Below are 24,924 nucleotides of genomic sequence, written 5' to 3' on the forward strand. Positions count from 1 at the left end.
TAGAATATCTTTATATTATAAATATGTGTGTGGAATACTATATCGTTGTGTGGCAACATTTAACATTATTGCCTAATAGCCTAAGCAGTCTACTGCTTATTCCACCAGCCTCTAAGTTCTGACACAGATGATTCCAAAGTGGGTATCATGTTTCAACGACCATTCTAGCTACTGCAAGGAACTGTAGATACCCGACACTGGGCCTCTAGTACACACGTCTCAGATGTACGATTCTTTTCTACTAGCATTTGTACGAACAGGAAAGAATCATCATTAAAAAAAAAAAAAAATTGGAAAAGGAATACGTCCTGGATTAATTTTGAAAACTACAATACCCAATTTACAAATAGATTTTAGTTTAAGAGTTTGTGTTTTTAAGTTGTAATATGGAACTCAAGAAAAAGCTAATAAAAATAATCATGAATATGGGTAGAGAATAACCCACCTGACCACTCAACCATAAAGTAACTGAAGTGTATTACTTTTTGAATAGTATTCTACCAAAGATTATATAGCTTCACTATTAGAAGTTAATTAGAAACAAAATTGGATGAGAAATTGTTCCTTTTCATAGTAGATACTCGTATTATGGGAAGAACATGTTTAATTAAACCAGGCAGAAAGAGCAATAAATAGTCTTGTAAACAACCCAAAATTGAGTCCTAATTTTTCCAAAGAGCTTTTCCACTTGGTAGAATTTATTTAATGTCTAATTCAGTTCAGAATTTCAGTGTCTCATTTGATAGCATAGGGAGAGCTAGCACTGCCTTTGCAGTTACCATTCACAATTGGAATCTTTTTCTCCTTTCAAATGTAAAAGAGAGGTAGTGGATGAGGGACAAACTTTTCCTGAGGTAGCTAGTTGCGAGTTTAAAGAGCCAAGGAAAGAAGGAAGAGCATCTAAGGATACTTGGGCACAAAGAGAAAGCAGTTGCCTAGGGTCGAATTTAAATAAGGTCTGGAGATCAGCACTAAGCTCACACAAGCTCCCTCAGGGAGCACAGTGGAGGTGATGAGGAAGAGACTAGCTGGAGATTTTCCTGCATCTGCCATTCCTGTCAGGTGTGATGGAAGAGCACGTGCATGATTATCAGATAGTTCTGTGTGTTCATGTCCCGACCCCTCAACTCATCTCCCACTTCACATCATGGTTTTCAAACTGGGTTTCCCGGAGCCCCTCAGGCCAGGCTGTCAGACACAGCCTCCGATAGATCCTGTGTCCTTATTTGGCTCTCCTTTCAGCTTTTTTTTAGGAATTAAGTGTTCCATTGCTTAAAATAAATTTAACTGCCAAGAACAATTCATTATTTGCAACAACCAAAAAAGGAAAAATAGAATTTTGCCTTTACCAGCAATTTCTGCCACTGTAGGGAATTTTAGGTAATCTGGATATAAAACAAAATTAACTCACCTTTGCTCTTTTAAATAGACATTTAAAAAAACAGGAAGTTTATCCAAATAACACTTTCCCCTCCCTTTGATGAAATTAATTTGTTGCCAGCTTATCCATGTTTGACCTTTAACCTGCAAAATGTAAAATAATGTAGGAAGAAGAAACTTTCTTAAGCTTTTGGCATTTTTGTTTAGTTGCTTGGTTTTGCATTTTCTTCTATATCTGGAAATGGACATTTTAAAAAACCTACTATAAAAATCTTAAATTCTAAATGGTTCAAAACATGATTTCAATTTTAAAGCATTTCAATTATAATCTGTCTAGATGATCTATTTCTCTGGTCCAGTGAGATGCTATGCGAAGAAGTCAGTAATTATGGGGATGCAGTATCTGAGTCATTCTCTTAGAGAGTCATAGTTTGTATTACCCAAAAGAGAAAGTCGGGGGTAAAGAGACCTGTATAACCTAGTTTAATGCAGCAGTTTTTCAATTTACCACAGAATGCTTTTTGTTGAAATTATGTTTAATACTTATTAGAATCCAGTAAACTAGTGTTTAAAGACCATCCTTTGCAAATACTTGCATGGCAATATTAGATTTTCATTGATTGAAAGAACAGTGTGTTGCACTGAATCGAGCTAAAAATGAATCATTCTAATAAGCTGCAGAATTAATACATTTTCCATTATTTTATCTTCACAGTCTGAACACTCTATCAAATATGTTTGTATTCTTGACAAAGCCCTATTACCAAAGTCAGGTAATAGGGCTTTGTCTGCATCTGATTTTCAATATCATGTTAAAATTATAAATGTTAGCTATGAGGAGAAAGTCAATAAATGCCTTCATATATGTAATTATTCCCAAGGTTTGTTATTTTGGTCGAATAAGTAAAATATAGACACAGGTTCTTACATATCTAAGTTTATTTTCTTTTTTTCAACAAAATATATATTTGAAAGTGCAGTATAATTCTGACACCAACTACCTGGAGCTAGGCCACCTCCAGAGGTTAAGGGCCCGGTACTCCACGAGACCACTCTCGCTTCAGGTATCAGCTGCAAGTTTCCGAGTCCCCGAGCTAACCTTACTTCTCACAAGCTGGCTACCAATTTCTGAGTTCCCAGTACTGCCCCAGGCTCAGTAATTCACTACAACAGCTGACAGAACTTGGAAAGGCACTGTATTTACCACTGCAGTTTTATAATAGCAAAAGGATACAAATCAGAACCAGCTCAAAAAGTCAGGCAGCTGAGGTGTGGGGGCATCTGAAACATTAAGCATTCATCTTAGGGAGTCAGGAGGCGTCTTTTTCTCAGCACACTGATGTGTGTTTCCAAACAGAAAATTCACCTGAGCATTGGTATCCAGAGTTTTTATTCAGATTTCATTACACAGGCATGACTGATGAATCACTGGCCATATGGTTAAATGTAATCTCTTCCTTCTTAGAGGTGGGTCAAATAACATGTAGCTCAAAGCTCCAACTCTCTAATCACATGATTGGTCTCTCTGGTGTGACCAGCCCCTTTTTGAGATATCCTTAGATCGTAAAATCTTAAGTGGTCTGAAGAGTCCACCATGAATAACATAGATAGCTCTATCACTAGTAAAATTTCAGGACTGAGAGACCTGCCTTCCAGGAATGAGGGACAAGGGCCAGCCAAATTCCTTATTATAAAAGAGAAGCCTTTTGAGTTTGCTATAAGAAATGGCCTCGGTAATGAAATTGTACGTAGACATAACTAAATGAATCTGAAAAAGCATGGTCACGTGCCATTCATAGCCATTCACACTGATGTTGAAATTTTCTGAGAAAATTTATAAATACTTAACAGATATGAACACATATGCCTTCAAATGTATATAAAATTAATAAACATGATTAAAATTAAAATAATATTATACTTCTATAAATTTGCCTGGGTACTTCACTATGATAATTAATTGCCTAATATTGATTTAAAACTTTTCATCCATCAAATATGTGATGGGTAGAACACTGGAATATAGGTGTTTGGATATTTACATAGTAATTTGTTTGCCCCAGGTATCAGATCACCGTTTTTGATATATAATTGCTCAAGAATATTGTCCATTTGGAAAGTTTTTGCAAAATGATTTTTTTTCAAATTTTTACAGCCTATGAGGACCACAATAGATAAAAGTCTAGCTACATTTTCTCATTCCCAGTTGCAGTCAAGTGCACATAATACACATTTAAGTAGGAGAGATTTTTGAGGTTGCTTTTGAAATTAATCCAGATGTTTCAGAGAGAATGCCAGTTATTCATTCGCATAGCTGTAAATCAGAACCACCCAGTATTTTTCATGTGCTTTCAAAATGAATTCTTTGATCCATCAACAGTGCTCCTTTCAACAGCACAATTTAGTAATTGTGAAGGTTGTTGAAATCTACTTTATCTCCACGTTCATAATTCAAATGAATGAGCGATTGTGTATGTCTCAAAGGCAATATGTCCTCCAGTTGCCACTTTAAGCCTGCTGATGTTATGTATTTATTTCAGCCTGAAAGCAGCGGTCAGAAAGCAGCAGTCAAAAATATAATCAGAAGTCCAGAGTTTAATTTTTCCAAGTGTCGAATTCTGTGTTGAACTGCCGAAAGTTTTAATATCCTAATTGTGAAGTCATTTATTTTATTTCAGCATCCTCAGAAACCATACATTGCTACAAGATGCCAGCAGTTTGTTTAGCCTTAAAACACTCCAAATGTTTCTCTATCTTTCCATCCCCCATGATTGTTTGGTGTTAATTGCCCTAAAAAATGATCTGAGCAGAGAAGGCAGGGGAATGCTTATCTAGCAGTTCACTAGTACCATTAAGGATTTTAATGGTGCTAGATAAACATGACAGGCAATTATTGAATGTTGACAGACACTGGAAAATAAAATTGAGATGCTAGGCAATATATGCTTTTGCAGTTTTATCTTTATCTCAATTCCTAATTTGTATCTTTTAACAGTTTAATAGGTTGAATTTTATTTGAGAGATGTTTTCTGGAATATGCTATTGGAAAATCAGACATAAAAGTTGTATATCTCCTTCCTTAATAACACAATGTGAATCAGTCTGAAGTCATACATGTTAAATCTTACTAAAGCCATAATATTTCAAAAACAAAAAAATTTCCATTTATCTGTTACTCTGTGATGTAGTGACTTGAAAGACCACCATGCAATTCTATTTTCAGTTACAATAACTGAGCTAAAAAAAAGGTGAGAGGTTTACTTTTGAGAGATATTTTGTAGTTTATCAAGGTGGGAGAATGCAGTTCTAAAAAATTTCAATAACTTACCTTTGAAATACTAGTCCTCTTTTGCCAAAGCTATTGATAATATTTGGAAATAATTCAGATGGTTTTTAATTCACTGTAGTTGTACAAATATTATTCAATAATTTGGTCATAATGCCATTGATTTGGAAAAAACTATTACTTATTTAAAGAAAACAAAATTACTACTGGCCCTAAGGTAAGAGGAGTTATTTTTTAGGCATCTCATAGCTATAGGAAAAAGGGAATGGAATTTGACATATATGTCAACTTCATGAAGGGGGCTTACTTCTCCACCTCAAAGCATAATTAAAGTCAAAATGTAAGATTGAAGTAGATCACTGTAATCTATTTTAAAATTTCAGTAACACTACTGGGAAATACTCCTTTAGTTTTTTGTTGGACTTTCCTCGGATCATTTTCAATACTCCAAAAGTCATCTTGCGTATCAGCAGTACATTAGAAACTCAGCACTGCCATCTTCTTTCTGTCTTCTATGTCTCACAACAAACAAAATCCCGACTCTGCCACGTCTGCTCTCCAGAAGATTATCTGGGATTCATCCCCAGTTTCAAAACTTTTCATTGTATGCTAATCTTCATGCCAAATTTGTGATCCCATTTTTTAAAATTTATACTGCATTTACAATGGATGATATAATGTACATACCATCTAATCAACCCATTTCTGTTCTAGGAGTACGTAAAACAGAAATGCATACATATGTCCATGGAAGACACGTTCTAGAATATTCATAGCAGCGAAGTTAATAATGCCCCCATATTGAAAACTACCTAAATGCTCACCAACAACAGAATGAATAAACCATAGTATGTTCACACAATAGAATGCTACACATCCACTAGAATAAGCAGTCTTCAGCAATACGCACCAATACGGATGAAATGCACATCACAATGTAGAGTGAAAAGGCTAACACAAATGGATTTACACTATATGAGTCCATTTACATGAAATTTTTAAAAAGTAAAACTATTCTACACTGTGAGTAGTCAGGATAATTGTTGCTCTTGTAAGAATGGGTAGTGGCTGAACGGGAACACAGAGCGGGGTTCTGGACTATTGATTTCATGGGTGTGTTCGATGAAATTTACATCTATAGAAAAATGCACTTTTGTGTATGAAGACTACAATACGAACTTTAAAACAAATATCTTTGACAACTGTATAGGAGATACTACATAAAAAGATATGCCAGAAATCTGTTTATCTTCCATTGTTTTGGTTCTGCCTGTATCTTACAGTAACATTCCCTAACTTAAGTCTGATAGAGTCACATACACAAATGAGTAAAAGTAAAACTTGTGAAACCTGAATAAGTGCGATGGTTTGTATCGTCAATAACTTGAGAGTGGTGGAAGCTTATGTTTTTAACATGTGTCTCAGATAATTTATGATGAGGCAAGGTTAGTAAATACTATATAGTAAATTAAATGGTATTTTAGCACTATTTCAATACAGGACAGTTTGAGCACAATCATATAGATTAAATTTGCCATTTTGGTTTAAAGATGGTCTGATTTTTCTAAATTAAAGAAATTGGCCAGGTGCGGAGGCTCAAGCCTGTAATCTCAGCGTTTTGGGAGGCTGAGTCTGGTCGATCACAAGGTCAGGAGTTTGAGACCAGCATGGCCAACATGGTGAAACCCCATCTCTTCTAAAAATACAAAAAAACTAGCCAGGCATGGTGGCACATGCCTGTAGTCCCAGCTACTCGGGAGGCTGAGGCAGGAGAATTGCTTGAACCCAGGAGGCAGAGATTGCAGCGAGCCAAGATCACACCACAGCTTTCCATCCTGGGTGACAGAATGAGACCCTGTCTCAAAAAAAAAAAGAAAAAGAAAAAGAAAAGAAATTAATGTTTGTTGGTTCTTTCTTAAATCTTCCTACAAAAAAAAGAATAAAATACTTAGGAATAAATAGAACAAAATAAGTTTGAGACATATACACTGAAAACTATAAAACATCATTTAAAGAAACTAAAGATCTATAAAAATGGAAATAAATTTGGTGTGTCTGAATTAAGACGGCAGTACTCCCAAATTGAACAACAAATTTGACACAATCTCTATCAAGCTGCAATTTTTTTTGAAGAAATTGACAATCTAATTCTAAAATGCATATAGAAATTTGACTCAAAATAGCCAAGCCTATCTTTAACAGGAAAAACAAAGTAGCAAGACTCAGGCTTCCAGATTTCAATACTTGCTACAAAGTTACAGTCACGAAGACTGTGTAGTACTAGCATGAGACTAGACATAGAGATAAATGGAATAGAATTCACCGTTCAAAAATAAATCCTTACGCTATGGTCAACTGATTTTCAACAAGGGCGCCAAAACAATTCAATTAGAAAAGAATCATTTTTTTCAACAACCGAGGATATTTTAACTCAGTAATCACATGTAAAAGAATGTAATTGGGCCCCTATTATCATAAACAAAAATTAACTCAAAATGAAATATTTACCTAAATATAAGAGCTAAAACTATAAAATTCGCATGAGAAAATACAACTGTAAACCTAGATGAACTTGGCTTAGGAAATGGGTTCCTAGATACAATACCGAAGCATTAAAATCCAAGGGAAAAGATAAACTGGACTCCATTTGCATTTAAAACTTTTGTTCTTCAAAGAACACTAAAATTTTAAAAAGAGACAATAACAAGTGTGACAAGAATTTGTAGAAATTGGAACATGCACACATATCTGATAGAATATGAAGTGGTGCGGTCATTTTGGAAAACAGGAGCTACCATATGACTGAGCAATTTCATATATATTAAAGGGAATTGAACGAGACATAATATATATATTAAAGGAAATTGAAAATGTATGCCCACACAGAAGCTTGTAAACAGATGTTCATAGCACCATTATTCATGATAGACAAAAACTGAAAACAACTCAAATGTCCATTAACCGATGAGTGGATAAACAAAATGTGAAATGTCCATACAGTGGAATATTATCCAATCATAGGAAGGACTGAAGTAATGATACATGCTATAACATAAACGAAAACATTGTACTGAGTGAAAGAAGGCAGCCAGGCATGGTGATTCACGCCTGTAATCCCAATGCTTTGGGAGGCCAAGGATCACTTGAGGCCAGAAGTTCTATACTAACCCGAGCAACACGGCAAGACCTCATCTCTACAAAAATATAAAAATTAGCTTGGTGTGTACCCTTTGTCCCAGCCCAGCTACTTAAAAGGGTGAGGTAGAAGGATCTCTTGAGTGCAGGAGGTCAAGGCTACAGTGAGCTATGATGACACCGCTGCCCTCCAGCCTGGGAGACAGAGTGAGACACCGTCTCTAAAACAAAAAAGAAAAGAAGTAAGATCACATAATGTTTTATTTCACTTATACGGAATGTCTAGGTTAGGCAAATTCATAGAAACAGAAAGTAGATTCATCACTGGCAGGGGATGAGGAAGGGGAAAATAGGAAGCGACTGCCCGTAACCATAGGGTTTATTTTTAGGATAAAACACATGTTCTAAAATGAGATGGTGGTGGTGGTTGCACAACTTAGCAAACATACTGAAAACCAAAACATGAGGTTATTTTTATGGCATATGAATTATATATCCATAAATTCTTTAAAATATACCTGGAGTTGCCTAGTATCAACTGTTGACATTATAATCATTGTCAAAATTGAATCTCTGCTGTTGCGATAAAATGGGAAGGCACGTGTTTTCTTGTACCAAGAACACCCTCTCTCCACACTCAGAGTAAAGAGTAATATAGAGACAACCGTGCATTTCATTCTTGACCAGAGGAATTTGACTGTTTTCACGTTTGCCTTGAGAATAACACTCTTTAATTGATCTTATGAAATGGCAAGTTCATAGTTAAGAACTTCAGAGAAAATGCTCCCATTTCCCAGAACAACTCTGTGCACTGTTAACTGGATTGGCTGGGTGATTTGACGGAATGACGACTGGATTAGACCTCAGGAAACTTTTCCCCATCTCTTACTGCGTAACCTTAGACTCAGTCAGTCATCGCTCTGCATTTGTCTTCTTAACTGGCTGCTAGAATATCAAGACTTGCACAATTCATATGTAAGATTTTCAAGAGAATCAAATGAATATAAGATACGAAGTTGCCTTGAAAGTGACAGCATGGTAAAATATGAGACATTAACATCCTTCGTTTTTCTTCAGAATTGATTTTCAAAGAAGGAAATACACAAGCTGCTTAGTTAAATGGTTCCTTTTGGGTATCGACTGAAAGGGACTGGGATTTTTTCTTAAGAAAAAAGGTTGCATGGACTCAGAACCCTGTACTTGTGTGACATTAACAGATAGGGTTTTATAGAAAACTGTTATAATTTTTTAATGTATCATTCTGTCAGCACGAGAATGATATGGCAGCAGACAGGTTATTGTCAATTAAACACGAGCTGTCAGAAAGTCAGAAATGTTGAAATATGGTGAGCGTGAATCCTAAGCGGACCACGTGGCAGCTGCTCAGCTGTTATTGTAACAGAGTCGCTGTATGTATGTGTCATTTTCCTGCAGAATTTAATTTGAGTCCCTAACGACGGAGACACCTCTGCATTTGCGTGCCGCTGTCAAGTCAGCCTTGGACCTTTTAAATGAGCTGGAATAGTGGGTGGTGGTGGGAGAGTGACAAGTGGAGGAGATGATTGTTGTCTCATTTTCCTCCACTCAGGTTACATCGAAGAGGCCTGCATCATCCCCTGCCCCTCAGACTGCAAGCTTAGTGAATGGTCCAACTGGTCGCGCTGCAGCAAGTCCTGTGGGAGTGGTGTGAAGGTTCGCTCTAAATGGCTGCGAGAAAAACCATACAATGGAGGAAGGCCTTGCCCCAAACTGGACCATGTCAACCAGGTATTTTCCGTCATTCAGAGTGTAAAGGTATTGTTTAGATTCACAATGATCTGATTTTTTTCTCCAAAATCAGAGTAAATAATAGCTATTGAAGAAGCAATCTGACCCATTTTTACCAGTTAAATAATAGAAGAGTAAATATTAGCTATTGAATAAGAAATCTGATCCATTTTTACCATTAGAATGCCTTAGTAAATGCATGGATGTTATTTAAATCCCAAATTAGACATAATCTCTGTATTCTCCGGAGATTCCATACCCTGCAAGTATATGAGTATGTATATAATTCACTGGAGAGAACAATGACACCTATCTTTGAAATAATGTCAAGGTATTTAATCTGTCATAAAATTGTATCTTAACACGTAGGCTGAGACTATCTCATTCTTAAAGTTTCCCCAGACTGTCAGAAAAGACATCTCAATTACCAACTACTTAAATTAAGATCAAAGAAATAATATGGATTTGGGTCTAAAATTAGGAAAAATATATACTGTTTGTTTAAATGTGTGTGATATAAAACAAATTGAGAAAAAGAAATACAAAGATGGCTTCAAAGTCACTGTAAGTATTCTGTCAATTTAGTCATTGACCATTTTCAGTTTCATTTGCAACTCTGAGTGATGCATTCTTTCTGACCTGCTGTTACTAGTTGTTTTTCTGTTCTATTAGAGATGAACAGTAAAGAGCCTAATGGAGGAAGTGTGACTAATTTAAATGAAATGTAACATAATCAGACAGTTATGACCATGTTTTTCCTACATGTGAATTAACAAAGAATAATTTCATACATTATATGTGGGTGTTAAGTTGTGTATTTGAATTTAAATCACAATCAAATGAATCAAGTCCTTAAATACGTAGAATTGTTTCATACGTGCATAGACTAATTTTAATCTTGAAACACACTGCTCACGGGTATACATACTTTCCTTCCCAGATTAACATAACTTTGTTCATAATAAAAGTACATTGCAGAGAAAACAGAAAGAACTTTGGCATTAAGTAAATTAAGGTGAAGATCATGATGAATTAAATTCTATAAAAAGTACTCTAAGAGTCTTGATTGTTCCCCAACTGAAGTTGCTGACTTTAGGTGCAAGGGAGGGTAAATAACACACTCCCTTGCTGCCATCTACTGGTAGGCTAGCCTCCCTGTCACAGAGCATTTTGCATTTCTAAGATGCTACGGAAATTTCCAAAGAAGAAAAATCAGTTCCACAACTCTGATTATATAACTGTAAAACAGAATAGCTGAACGAAAATGTTCACAATACAAAAGCAAATTTCTCTACAAATTTTGAAACCTTGAATATTCAGTAGCAAATTTAAGTTTTAATAAATTATGTATGATTCACAATCCTAATAAAGAGAAATTCTACACATACTCATAGCTACTTTAGCCTGTACGTGTATACCCAGTCAGATACGCAATTAAAATCAGCTGTGTTTCCTTAGATTTTCCTTAAGGGTAAGTTTCCAAAGGTTCAAGACCTTAGGCCAAGCTGTCTTTGCTATTCCTAGTGTTTATTCCTAGCCATTTCTCTGTCACTCTCCAACACTGATACATTCTGATGAAGTTTGATAGCGGTGTTGTGACTTAGTATCGGTTTACTGAAGGTTTATTGAGACATTAACAAAATCAAATCTAAAACTAAAAAATTTTTGAACATTTGAGCATAAATGTTTTACAAAAAATAGAAACTTCTGTGAATTTGTGAATTAGTAAGATACTTAGAGAAAATAAAGAAGATGTATAGTTTTCTGTTAATGTTGAAAATTATAAGTCACATAGATGTTTACTACAATTATACATTCCTCAGTGAAATAATCAGAAGCCCATTGGCTTGAAAATGGTCTCTGAGTTTCTGTTTTTCTAGCTGAGGAAGAAAGTCCTCAAATCCTCATTTTCTGCAAAACATATGAATTGATGAAGGTGAATCAATGGGTAGATCATTCTATAAATATATTGATGGACAATAATCCACTGACATGTTGGATCACAGGTTATTTGTATCATATATCAATTCCCCATGCTATGCATTTTGAGGTCAACTCAGTTTTCTAAGATGTCTTCATCTTACCCATCTAATTTTCTCATTGTGCTATTCACAATACTAATTTGTGCATCTTACTTTTCAACAATAATAAGTAGTTGTATATTATCTCCTAACACCTAAGAAAAATGTTCTAATATTTTACCAAAAAAGGTTTTTACATATAAGTAATAATACTTGAAACTTACCAAGAGTTCTTCTCATAACAAACTGACATTTTCACCTGTCTTGTTTTTCTCCCGTTTCATCATTCCTGTTGAACGTCACTGCAGGCACAGGTAAGAACTCTTAAACCTCACGGTTCTTGATAGAATGCTTCTATTAAAAAAATTCTGATTTCTGAGAATGCCTTTCTCTTCTCGCCTTGTCTTGGATGTTTTACAGGGAGGAAATACCACATTTTCCATGAAAGATTTTTTTTCTGTACCTGTTTCCTTTTTATTTTCTAGAATAGTTACCTGTGTTCCTTCATTTTCATATCCTTCATTGTAATATCAGAAACTGAGCTGAACAAGAGTTGGGGAGAACAAGTTTCGTTCCACTAACCTTGACGGGCAGTGACAGCCATTATTAATGGCCGTGCGCTCTTCAGAGGGAGAAGGAAACGGTGCAAGTAGACTGCAAGTGGGTGGGTTGGAGATTGTTCTGAAGTGACTGGTGTTCACTCCAATGCAGGAGATTGAATAAAAGCCATCAAAGGATTAGGAAGAACTGCGTTCTCTCCTTTGGGCTTTCTCTCCGTCATGAGTTGTAGGGTAGTGTGTTATCCTGTGCTGTTTAGTTCTATTTTAATACAGCACCTAAGTGTGAATGTAATCAAATTATGGCAATCATTGTAGAATTTGACTCACCAGCGCATTTATTATTCCTATACACAACAAGTCCACTTTATTCATTTTACTTGGGTTTTTAGTTCACTAAAACTGGCACAAAAGAATGGCTCCAAAAGCTTTTTAAATCTATCTTTACTAGAATTCATTTCATAAAACATTTTTATGCTGTAGTCTTGCTCCGCCTTGCTCTCTCTCTGGGTGTGCAAGTGTGTGTGTGTGTGTGTGTGTGTGTGTGTGTGTAAAATAAGAAATGGAGTATCCTAGATTAGAAAAATACTTTGAAAGAATTTAATGGCTGAGTCAGCTTGGTTGCTCTTGATTAAGTGCCATTTCTTTCCTTTATTTAGTCATTCTTCTCATTGAAAAAAGAATATAGTTGGTTCATTGTACTAAAAACCCTGAAACCAAGCACACCACCCCAAATGTGGGACTAAAAGCCTTTATGGACACTGGAACAGAGACAGTTTGCTTTGTTTCATGTGGCCCTCGCTGCTTAGGGTTGTAGACCAGACTCTGTTTCTAAGCCTTAAATGATTGAGGATTAGTGTTAAGATGGCTTTATTTCATATTATCTTTTTAATTTAGTTTCTCATATGATACACACCAAAAAAAATGTAAATTCTCCTCATTATACATATTTATCTGGAAAATAGGCCAAATTATATTTATTTGGAAAAAAGCTATGTTTGTATACTTACTTAGTTCATCAAGTCATCTTTCATTCATTCATTCAGCAAATCCCTGTTGAGTGCCTAACATGTGAGCACCCTGGGCTAGTACTGAAGACACGCAAAATGTAAATGAGACAGACAGTCCAGAAAATTACAATACAGTGTGTTAAGGGTCAGCACAGGAACATATGTAACATCTAATGTGATCCAGTGGATCAGATTTAGACCTGCAGTGTCATAGCATGGTTAGCCCTGTCCTCTACTGCTAGAACTCGCGTTCTCTCTATTGCTACGTTAGAATAACAAGCAATAAAGGAGGGGAATCAAAGTAGCTTAACAATGAAATGATTGTTGTTATGATATGGAAGTCCTCCCGCTCACTCTTATCAGATTCCCTGAGATTGCTGAGAACCATGTGTGTTTCAGGTGTATGAGGTTGTTCCATGCCACAGTGACTGCAACCAGTACCTGTGGGTCACAGAGCCCTGGAGCATCTGCAAGGTGACCTTTGTGAATATGCGGGAGAACTGTGGAGAGGGCGTGCAAACCCGAAAAGTGAGGTAAGGCAAAGCCTAATTACACAGAGCGGCAAGATACAAAACCATCTCCCAATTGCACACGTGCCAAAATGACTGTTCAGTCCTCCCCAGGATTCCGGATAAAAGAGTCTGTGGTTTTGCTTTTAGGGAATCTGTGCTCATGGAAAACTAAGAGGATCTGTTTCACGCAGCGGTTCATTACATTCTGGCCTTCTCATTTACAAATCTTCACTTCAAATACCCTTAAAGACAAAGAACAGCACATTCAATCTGAACTAATGCAAACTTTCAACCCCAGTAACTTTTTTGCTTAAAGGCCAAATATATTTCCAGGGTCATTTTTTAAATAATCTGTTTTAAACTCTTACTCTTTTGTATCAAACTGGCTAACTGAATATTCTCCTCTTATCCAAGGAACTTTCTCTGAAACCCCCAGCTGGTTCCTGCCTGTCACTTGTTCTTCTGTAGTTGCAATGTTCAATAGAATGGCCACTAGCCACACTAGCTCAATTTAAATTTAAACACATTTAGATTAAATTAATTTTAAAATGCCTCTCGCCATCGTGCTAGCCGTACTTCAGTGCTCCATAGCCACTGTGGATGGCAGCTATCTGTTGGACAGCACAGACATAGTATTTTTGTCATGGCAGAAAGTTCCATTGGATGGGGTTGTTCTATAACACCCCATATACACCTCACTGTGTTGAAAAGACACATTTTCATGTCTATCCCCTTAATAAACTTTATAAATTTCTTAAAACAGAGACCCCATCATATTCATAGGATTTCCCTACTGCCTAACACAAGATTGATACTCACTAAGTTTTCCATACAGCATCTATCACATGACGCTTACGGGCTCTAGAACTCTGTGAAACAAGTGCATGAGATTTCATCATCTCCCTTTTATAGATTACATTCCCAAGTACTAAATAATATACCAAGAACACCCATCTAGTAAAGTGGCAGCATTGCCATTCAAACCCAAGTCTCCTGTCACTCTTTTTAAAAACACTGGATTCTTTTAACCCTTCTCAGTGACACCCAGAAAGACAAATGTGAAAACATCCAGCACTCGACAACCCATGTTATGAAGAAGTTCATTCTTACCCATAACATAAACTTTCATGCGTTTTAGAGTGGCAATCTTTAATCTACTTCAGTTAGAAAGCAGAACAAGTTGCTATTTGTTTTACCATATAAAACTTTTGCATATACACCTATGTATAACTTTGTTTCTAATAAAAAGTTCTGTATTTCTTTTTTCAAAAGCACATCTGAACTCTCAATTTATTTCTCTCAGGACCTTAATATAGGTGGACTGGGAATGGGGAAGGAGGAGGGAGGTAATGAGTAGATAGAGACACAGGAAAAAGAAGAGATTCTCTTTTCCACTGTTCTCCTTTCAAAGTAATTTTTTCTTCAAAATTAAAAAATATTACATTAAGAATTTTGTCAGGTTGGTTGTTTAGTTAGTAAAAAATAGTACGGTGAAAGAGCTACTGGGTTATTTTCCTCAGCTTTCCCTTCAGCTATCTGTGTACATGTTACTATTTTTTTTTTTTTTGCTTTGTAAATAGATATTCTAAACATTTCCAAACACATTCTAAGCAATTTTCAGATCAATTTATTTTTTCAGTAAACAACTTCAACGCAAATAGAGAAAAGAGGTCAGTATTGATTGCGATCTCAAATCATGTAACGATGTTCCTCTTGTTACTGATTGAGTAGTACACCTCCCGTACGTCATCCTCTGCTAATGAAGGTCAAAATGTCCTGCTTCAGTGCAAGTGCTGGGTGACATTCAGGATAGATGGGTCTATGAAAAAGCAGGTTTAAATTTATTGAATTACACTCTTCCTCTTTAAGGTTGCTATGGCTTATCAAGGAGTGCTGGTAGAAGTGGTTTGCCTTAGTAGGGAGGGATTTTTTTTCATGACTTTTTTTAGAATTGCCAGTACATGGTGATAATAGAAAGCAGACAGATCTAGTTAGTGCTGCTTTTGAAATATATGCAGAAAATACACGTTACCACACCTATGATGGGCCTCTGACTCCACTGTTTACATAAACTCGGTTCTATACCATGTATCTCTAAGACAGGTCAGTTTTCTCACAGCATAGTTCTTGCTCCTTAGCAAGGAGAAAGGCCAAGAATTTGAAGAAAGCAAAGGAATTTAAAGCACCTTCCTTTGTGCTCAAAACTTGATCCAAATATTTATTCTGTATTCTAGGGTGATTATAAAAATTTGTAATACAGAGTAACACAAATAAAGCCTATAAGTAGTCTAAATGCCACAATAGAAACTTTATTTGATGATTTACTAAATGTAATTTTATTTAATTTTTTAACATCAAATACAATGTTTGCTTGCACTTAAGTTAATTTTAGTCTCTGTATGTCAATGAAGAGTTTATATTTTATATGAGAAAACTTTCAGCCTAGGACTTCTTAGTGCATTTTTTTTTCTCTTAAGAATTTTTTTTAATTATACCTTAAGTTCTGGGGTACATGTGCAGAGCGTGCAGGTTTGTTACATAGGTATACACATGCCATGATGGTGGTTTGCTGCATCCATCGCCCCATCATCTACATTAGGTATGTCTCCTAATGCTATCCATCTCCAACCCTCCACCTGCTGCTATTCTTCCCCTAGTCCTCCACCCCCCAGGCCCCAGTGTGTGATGTTCCCCTCTCTCTGTCCATGTGTTCTCATTGTTCAACACCCACTTTGTGTGAGAACATGTGGTGTTTGGTTTTCTGTTCTTGTGTCAGTTTGCTGAGAATGATGGTTTCCGGTTTCATCCATGTCCCTGCAAAGGACATGAACTCATCCTTTTTTATGACTGCATAGTATTCCATGGAGTATATGTACCACATTTTCTTGATCCAGTCTATCATTGATGGGCATTTGGGTTGGTTCCAAGTCTTTGCTATTGTAAACAGTGCCGCAGTAAACGTACATGTGCATGTGTCTTCATAGTAGAATGATTTATAATCCTTTGTGTGTATACTCAGTAATAGGATTGCTGTGTGTAATGGTATTTCTATTTCTAGATCCTTGAGGAATTATCACAGTGTCTTCCACAATGGTTGACTTAGTTTACACTCCCAACAACAGTGTAAAACCATTCCTATTTCTCCATATCCTCTCCAGCATCTGTCATCTCTTGATTTTTAATGATCACCATTCTAACTGGCATGAGGTGGTATCTCAATGTGGTTTTGATTTGAATTTCTCTAATGACCAGTGATAATGAGCTTTTTTTTCATATGTTTGTTGGCTGCATAAATGTCTTCTTTTGAAAAGTGTCTGTTCATATCCTTTGCCCACTTTTTGATGGGGTTGTTTTTTTATTGTACATTTGTTTAAGTTCTCCATAGATTCTGGATAGTAGCCTTCACACTAGAGACTTTTTAGCAATTGTGGCACATTTAAGCCATGGAATTCAAATGCAGGCATTAAAATATGTCTTAGAAAAATAGTTAATGACAAGAAGATGTTCATGATATATTGTAGATTTTTTAAATGGGAGAAATAGTCTGTAAAGTTTGCTTCTATTTTGTAAAATGAAAATATAAATTTAAAGTAATAGTCTATTAATAAATAAATATCTTCTGTTGAGTGGGCTATCTCTGATGAAATTATGGAAATTTGTATTACTTCTGATTTCTTAAAAGGAATATATTACTTGTATAACAAAAAATAAAAAGAAGAGAGATGTATTAATTTGTTCTCACAGTGCTATACAGAACTACCTAAGACTGGGTAATTTATAAAGAAAAGAGGTTTGGCCAGGTGTGGTGGCTCATGCCTATAATCCCAGCACTTTGGGAGGGTGAGGCGGATGGATCACAAGGTCAAGAGATTGAGACCATCTTGGCTAACGTGGTGAAACCCTGTCTCTACTAAAAATAAAAAAATTAGCTGGGTGTGGTGGCATGAGCCTGTAGTCCCAGCTACTCAGGAGGCTGAAGCAGGACAATCACTTGAACCCAGGAGTTGGAGGTTGCAGTGATCCGAGATCATGCCACTGCACTCCAACTTGGTGACAGTGAGAGACTCCATCTCAAAAAAAAAAGAGGTTTAATTGACTCACAGTTCCACAAGCAGTACAGCAGACATTGCTAGGAGCCTTCAGGAATCTTATAATCATGACAGAACAGTGAAGGAGAAGCAAGCATGTGGCAGTAGGAAAAAGAGTGAAGGGGAAAGTGCCATACACTTTGCAAACAGCCAGATCTCGAGAACTCACTGTCATGAGAACAGCAAAGGGAAAATCTGCCCTATGATCCAATCACTTCTCATCAGGTCCCTCCCTCAACATTGGGAATTAAAATTTAACATGAGATTTGGGTGGGGACACAGAGCCAAACCGTATCATTCCACCTCGACCCCTCCCAAATCTCATCTACTCCTCACATTTCAAAACACAACCATGCCTTCCCAACAGTCCCCCAAAGCCTTAACTCATTCTAGCATTAACTCCAAAGTCCAAATCCAAAATCTCATCTGAGATAAGGCAAGTCCCTTCTGCCTATGAATTTGTAAATCAAAAACAAGTTAGTTACTTCCAAGATACAATTCTCCCATTCCATATGCGAGAAATTGGCCAAAACAAAGAGGCTACAGATCCCATTCAAGTCCAAAACCCAGCAGGTCAGTTATTAAATTTTAAAGCCCCAAAATTATCTCCTTTGACTCCATGTTTCACATCCAGGTCACAATGACACAAAGGAAGGGGTTCCCAAGGCTTTGGGCAGCTCGACCCCTGTGCCTCTGCAGGGTATGGTCCCTAAGGCTGCTTTCATGGGCTGGCATTTAGTATCTGTAGCTTTCCCAGGTGCACAGTGCAAGCTGTCAGTGGATCTGTCATTCTTAGGTCTGGAAGATGGTGGCCCTACTTCCACAGCTTCACTAGGCAGTGACCCAGTGGGGATTCTATGGAGGGGGTCCAACCCCACAATTCCACCTCACACTGTCCTAGTACTGAAGGCTCCACCCTGCAGCAGACTTCTGCTAGGACATCCAGTCCATTGCCATACCTCCTCTAAAATCCAGGTGGAGACTCCCAAGCCTGAACTCTTTCTTGCCTTCTGTGCACCCATAGGCCCAATGCCATGTAGAAGCCACAAAGGCTTGGGGTTTGCACCCTCTAAACCAACAACCTGAACTGTACATTGGCTCCTTTTAGCCATGGCTGGAGCTGGAGAAGCTGAGTTGCAGGGCACCATGTCCTGAGGCTGCACAGAGCAGTGGAGCCATGAGCCTGTCCTACCAAACCAATTTTCCATCCTAGGCCTCTGGGCCTGTGATGGGAGTGGCTGCCATGAAGGTATCTGAAACATCTTGGGGGCATTTTCCCCATTGTCTTGGCTACTGACACTTGGCTCTTCTTTACTTATGCAAATTTCTGCATCTGGCTTGAATTCCTTCCCGGAAAATGGGGTTTTCTTTTCTACCACATGGCTGGGCTGCAAATTTTCTAAACTCTTATGCTCTGCTTCCCTTTGAAATATAAGTTCCAGTTTGGGGTCATTTCTCTGTTTATGCAAATGAGTGTACACTTTTAGAAGCAACCAGGTCACATCTTGAATGCTTTGCTGCTTAGAAATTTCTTCCACCAAATACCCTAAATTATCTCTCTCAAGTTCAAATTCCACAGATCTCTAGAGTACAGGCACAATGCCACCCATCTCTTCGCTAAAGTATAGGAAAAGTGAGCTTTACTCCACTTCCCAATAAGTTCCTCATCTCCATCTGAGAACACCTCAGACTGGATTTCACCATCCATGTTTCTATCAGCATTTTGGTCACAATCATTCATCAAGTCTTCAGGAAGGTCCAAACTTTCTCTCGTCTTCCTGTCTTCTTCTTATCCCTCTAAACTGTTCCAGCCTCTGCCCATTACCCAGTTCCATAACTGTTTTCACTTTTTCAGGTATCTTTGTAGCAATGCCCCACTTCTCTTGTACCAATTTGCTGTATTAGTTTTCACACTGCTATTAAAGAACTACCCAAGATGGGGTAATTTATAAAGAAAAGAGGTTTAATCAGCTCATGGTTCTGTGGATTGTATAGGCTTCTGTTTCTGGGGAGACGTCAGGAGACTTACAATCATGGTGTAAGGGCAAAAGGAAGGCAAGCACATCTTCACATGGTGGCAAGAGAGAGGAAGAGCAAAGGGGGAAGTGCTGCACACTTTTAAACCATCGGATCTCATGATAAGTCACTCACTGTCATGAGAACAGCAAGGTAATTCTACAAGTTAATCCTTATATATAGTGACAGTACCTACCGCAAGTGTAATCTATTCTTAGGAGCAAATCCGACCTTTGAGCACTGAAATGCCCTGTCTGCAACATGTTGTCTCTAACCTGCTGTCAACAGAATATTTTTTAAATGATATTGAAGGTAGAACTTATTCGTGGGAAACTAAAATTATCCTAAAAATATTCATAATTTGATTTATTATTTCTGCAATGAAATTGTATCAATATCTAATTTGCATATTTTTGTGATTGCTTTTTACATATTTATCCAGCATACAACAAAATGCATAGGTAGGTATGCATTTTTTGGGTATTTTTTCAGGCTACAAGTCCGAATAAGACATGACCAACAGCACAGAGAAAAGTTGGGATTCCAGGTATCACTGGCAATATAATTCGACTGATATTTTGAAACATTACACTAGGTTTGAGAAACTTGAGAGTCAAGCCTTCCTTTTCACCTCCTGAAGTGCAGTTCTCTTCCTAAATCTATTAAGGTGACTGACCTTTTCCAAGTTATACATGAAAGATAAAGGGTTTGTCTCCTACTGTAATACTTAAAATTGCCCAGAGAGGTTATTTACTGTGGTAAAAGCGAAGTCTCATTAATAAGATTAATAAGATTCCCAAAGGATGAATAAAGAGGCCTTCCTGACTGCTTACAAGAGAGTAAAATGGAACACAAACTAACAATTTAAGTAGTAGAAAAATCCAAATAACCATATGTAGAGAACCTGTTCTATACCAATTATAATTGTCTTTTTGCTTGTCACTTTAAGAGTCACAGCAGAAGGGAGACTAAAATTACTTCTAAGATGGCAAAATAAATTGATAAATGCCTCTAGTTATTTTCAAAAACACTTAAAGAAATTGCCCACTTAGAGATTTCAGTGTGCCTGGTCTTTAATCACATATGAATCAACTAATTCTACCTTCTCTGTGGAATCCATCACTTTCTTGGGTAGAATACATGCATTATATGCGCAATTATAAGCTCTCTACGAAGTTCTTTGAATAATTCCTCAGTACTTTCTGTTTCATATGAGTATAAATGACCTTCTTTCAGAGGAAACTCACCTAACATGCAGAGTTTACATATCCACAGTGGCTCTTATATTCAAAGACTCATAAATGGAAACATACATTTTTGAATCATGCAGAAGCACTACAGATAATTAGGAGAGGCAAAGAGCCTGTTAAGTTTTCATTTTCGGAGAATTTTACTTATTAGATAACAAAGCTTCCTACTCGCCACCCCCATAACAATGTCTTAAGGAGAACCATCTGTCCTGTGGGTTGGTCATTATTCTAACTGTCGTGTTTTCTTCTCTTCTAGAAGATGTGTGTTTTCTAGAATCTGTTTATGTTCTTTTCTAGATGCATGCAGAATACAGCAGATGGCCCTTCTGAACATGTAGAGGATTACCTCTGTGACCCAGAAGAGATGCCTCTGGGCTCCAGAGAGTGCAAATTACCATGCCCCGAGGACTGTGTGATATCTGAATGGGGTCCATGGACCCGATGTGTATTGGTGAGTTGATTAGTATTTTTGTTAATGTAGAGTTTATTTAATTCCTTGCCACTGAAGCTTTAAAGACATTATTTTTAAAATATAATCACTTCAATGTAAAATCTGTTTTTGGGCTATACTTAACCAAAGCAAGGTGTGTTTTCTCGGCCACTTCATTCTACGACTGTGCTATTTAAAGTCTGTAATCTTTCCTCTCACACTAGAACAGCTCCACTTCTTACAAGCCTTACTCAACCCATCATCCTAACCCAGCACAAAAGGCCTTCAGTTTGCCTGAAAAATACACAGCATGTTAAAAACTACAGCGGTGATAATGATTCCCTCCAGGTAAAGGGGAAAATGAATGAAGTAAAGGTACTTTAATGGTGTCACGTTATTGTCATCCATTGCTTTTTGCCCAATACCTTTTATTTAAATGGTAGGAATAATCTCTCACACAGTGGGAACACAGCAGCAGGGGTATTAACACTAAAAAGCAAGAGATCCTGGGTAAGAAGCTAAGTAGAAAGAAGAAAGCCGTGCATCAGTGAATCTCTCTTTACACACTGGCTCTGTGTCTCTTTGGGCCTGGAAAGCCAGCTGAGAGTTTCAAATCACACAAAGCTTCTATATTTCAACAGCCAGTAGGGGCTCATCCACGAGACTCTGGGAAGAGAGTCATTTGAAACAGAACTGGCTGCTTATGTAGGACATTTGACTTACCCATGGGCACCTCTATAAAACTGTACATTTCAAAAACAGCATCAGAAGCATGAGGAAAATAATTAATATGGAATTATTTTATTGAAATACAATATAAACCAGTTTCAAAGAAGAGTTTATGGTGCATATTTTCCAAATAGAAACTGATACTCCATTTCAGTGTTAAAGATACTGATTGGGCCGGGCGCGGTGGCTCACGCCTGTAATCCCAGCACTTTGGGAGGCCAAGGCGGGTGGATCACGAGGTCAAGAGATCGAGACCATCCTGGTCAACATGGTGAAACCCTGTCTCTACTGAAAATACAAAAACTTAGCTGGGCATGGTGGCGCGTGCCTGTAATCCCAGCTACTCAGGAGGCTGAGGCAGGAGAATTGCCTGAACCCAGGAGGCGGAGGTTGCGGTGAGCCGAGATCGCGCCATTGCACTCCAGCCTGGGTAACAAGAGCGAAACTCTGTCTCAAAAAAAAAAAAGATACTGATTGGCAGAAAACTGATAAACTGATATAGCAGGAGTAAAACAAAAATGGCAATTGACTGGAAGGCAAGTTAAATTGTAATAAAGAATCAACTGTTTCACAAGGGTATATAATTGATTTTCTGTTCTAATTTCATAGCATCAGATTTGAAGTTCCATCAAGTCACTGGGCTGCATATTACATTGTCTAACTATGTTTATAATAGTGAGAATTTTTACTGGCAGTTAATATAAAAAGATTTCATTGTTATACAGTAGGAAATACAGAACCCGGGCCTCTTCTTAAACTTATTAATAGGGGTTCTAATAAAGGAACCACTAAACTGGGACTTTGTCCATTAGGTTTCTGTATTAAATGACCAAGGATAATCACCTTAGAAGAATGATGAGGCTCTATTATATATATAAGAGTTGGTGAAGCATATTTTGTGTTCCTGAGAGTTTGCCAATAGGAATGTTTGGATAAGAATAAAACTCAATGAGGTGAACAGACTGTGCTTCCCAGGCTTTATATTTCTTTAAAGAAAAAACTTAGAAAAATTAAATTTAACAGAGTTTAATTGAGCAAAGAACCCATTCAGAAATTGAGCCACCTCCCAAACCGGAACAGATTCAGAGAGACTTTGGCACTGCCACGTGGCTGAAAAAGTTTCTTGGGTAGAAGAAGATAAATGACCTACAGAAAATGATGTACAGAAGACAGAAGTGAAATTCAGAAACAGCTAGACTGGTTACAGCTCGACGTGTGCGACAAATAAAATGAGTGAGGCAAAAGTCCCAATCAATCGAGGTTTAAAAAACCAGCTCTAGGACACATCTGGGAAAAAGCAACGAGGTTTTCAGAAGAGGTGTTCAGGAGGTGTTATGTTTATACATTCCCTTAAACGTGGGGAGGCAGGTAGGAAGAGAGGCAGGTAGGCATTACAGTGAACAGTTATGTTCCTGCGAGACAATAGTTAATGCCTAGTAAACCTACATTTTACATAAGATAAGGGGAATGTTTAAAGAGAAAAGGGAAATAGAGGAAGAATAAATTATGCAGACATCTCCGGGTAGATGGAGGAATGACTGATCTCCTCTTGTTTTTGTTCTGTACCTGGGAAAATAAGCTTGCAATTGATAGTGTCAGTGTGGAATCAGACTGCAGTTTTAGGAGTTAGACTTAGACTATAGACCTAAAGTTACAGTTGATGTGCTGTTTTTTGTGGTAGGCCATAAAGGAATTTACCTGTGAATGTTCCATGGGAGAGTCGTTCACAGATGCCTGAGGCCTTTTACCTTTCCATGGCAATCTGGCAGAGTGCTAGCAACAGCTATTCATTTGGAAGAGAGTGTTGCAAGATGGCCTCCAGGCTTACCCTTCCCTTTTGCATAGGGAGTTTGAGATCCTGAGATATTTTTAAAATTTTCCTTTACATTTGTCATATTTGATCGATTGGAACAATGGGCTACATCTGTCTGAAACTCAGTGATTGCACGAGAGCAGGTTATAATCTGTTTACACATCCGAATAGGATACAGTTAAGTATGTGTGAAGAAACCTTTAGGATGAACGTGAATCATGTAAGGAGGCAACGTTAGCCTCAATGTAATTTGACATATTTTACCTTTAACGCACCTTGTTTCTTCACTCAGGCCTCCATTAAAGAGATACGGATTAAGCTTTTACTGTCTATCAGGAACTGTTTTAGGTAGGGAGAATATACAGATATCTAAAACGTAACTCTTCTCCTAGTGCACTGTAGAAAGGAACAAGACCTTTATGTGATACACATTATACCAAGACAGTGTTATTCCAGTGGTGTGACCAAAGTGCAATGGAAGCAGGGGAGGAGGAAGCAATTATTTTAGGCCTTAAGAAGTCCAAGGAGGCTTGCTCCTGGTTTCTTCCTGTCCTTAGAAACCAAATGTTGTCAGAAGACTGTACCAGTAGACGACTGGCGAGCCAGTCTTTTTAGATTGTTGTCAACTGAAGAAGGACAAGGTCATAAATTTGGAAAGGAGAGCTCACATCTCATAAAGGGTTGTAGCCTGCAAGGTGGCCACTCTGACAGCTGCCAACCAGAAGCTCGAAACAGACACTTCTAGGGAATGGCAAAGGGAACAATAATTTGTGTTGAGCAGGGTGGCCAAATATACATATTTAATAAGTTATATGAGGAGTCATGAATATTTATAAACAGAGAAAAGTATGCATGTTCAACGAGTTTTATGCCCCCCTTACGTATCCCATGTACCAAAAATGGTGGCATTAGCATGATCCAAGGGTGGGT

At 37.4% G+C, this 24,924-nt stretch overlaps 1 protein-coding gene across 1 annotated transcript in view; it reads left to right on the top strand.

Moving 5' to 3' along the window:
- THSD7A (thrombospondin type 1 domain containing 7A) overlaps nucleotides 1-24,924 on the top strand; it is a 493,154-nt gene that overhangs the window by 417,082 nt on the left and 51,148 nt on the right. The window contains exons 14-16 of the mRNA XM_064380361.1: nucleotides 9,390-9,568; nucleotides 13,556-13,689; nucleotides 21,320-21,473. Coding sequence (XP_064236431.1) covers nucleotides 9,390-9,568; nucleotides 13,556-13,689; nucleotides 21,320-21,473 — 467 coding nt within the window. The remainder of the gene's footprint in view (nucleotides 1-9,389; nucleotides 9,569-13,555; nucleotides 13,690-21,319; nucleotides 21,474-24,924) is intronic.

The sequence above is a fragment of the Aotus nancymaae genome, unplaced genomic scaffold (assembly GCF_030222135.1).
Source record: "Aotus nancymaae isolate 86718 unplaced genomic scaffold, 86718_ANA_hifiasm-v0.15.2.pri h1tg000025l, whole genome shotgun sequence".
Lineage (NCBI taxonomy): Eukaryota > Metazoa > Chordata > Mammalia > Primates > Aotidae > Aotus > Aotus nancymaae.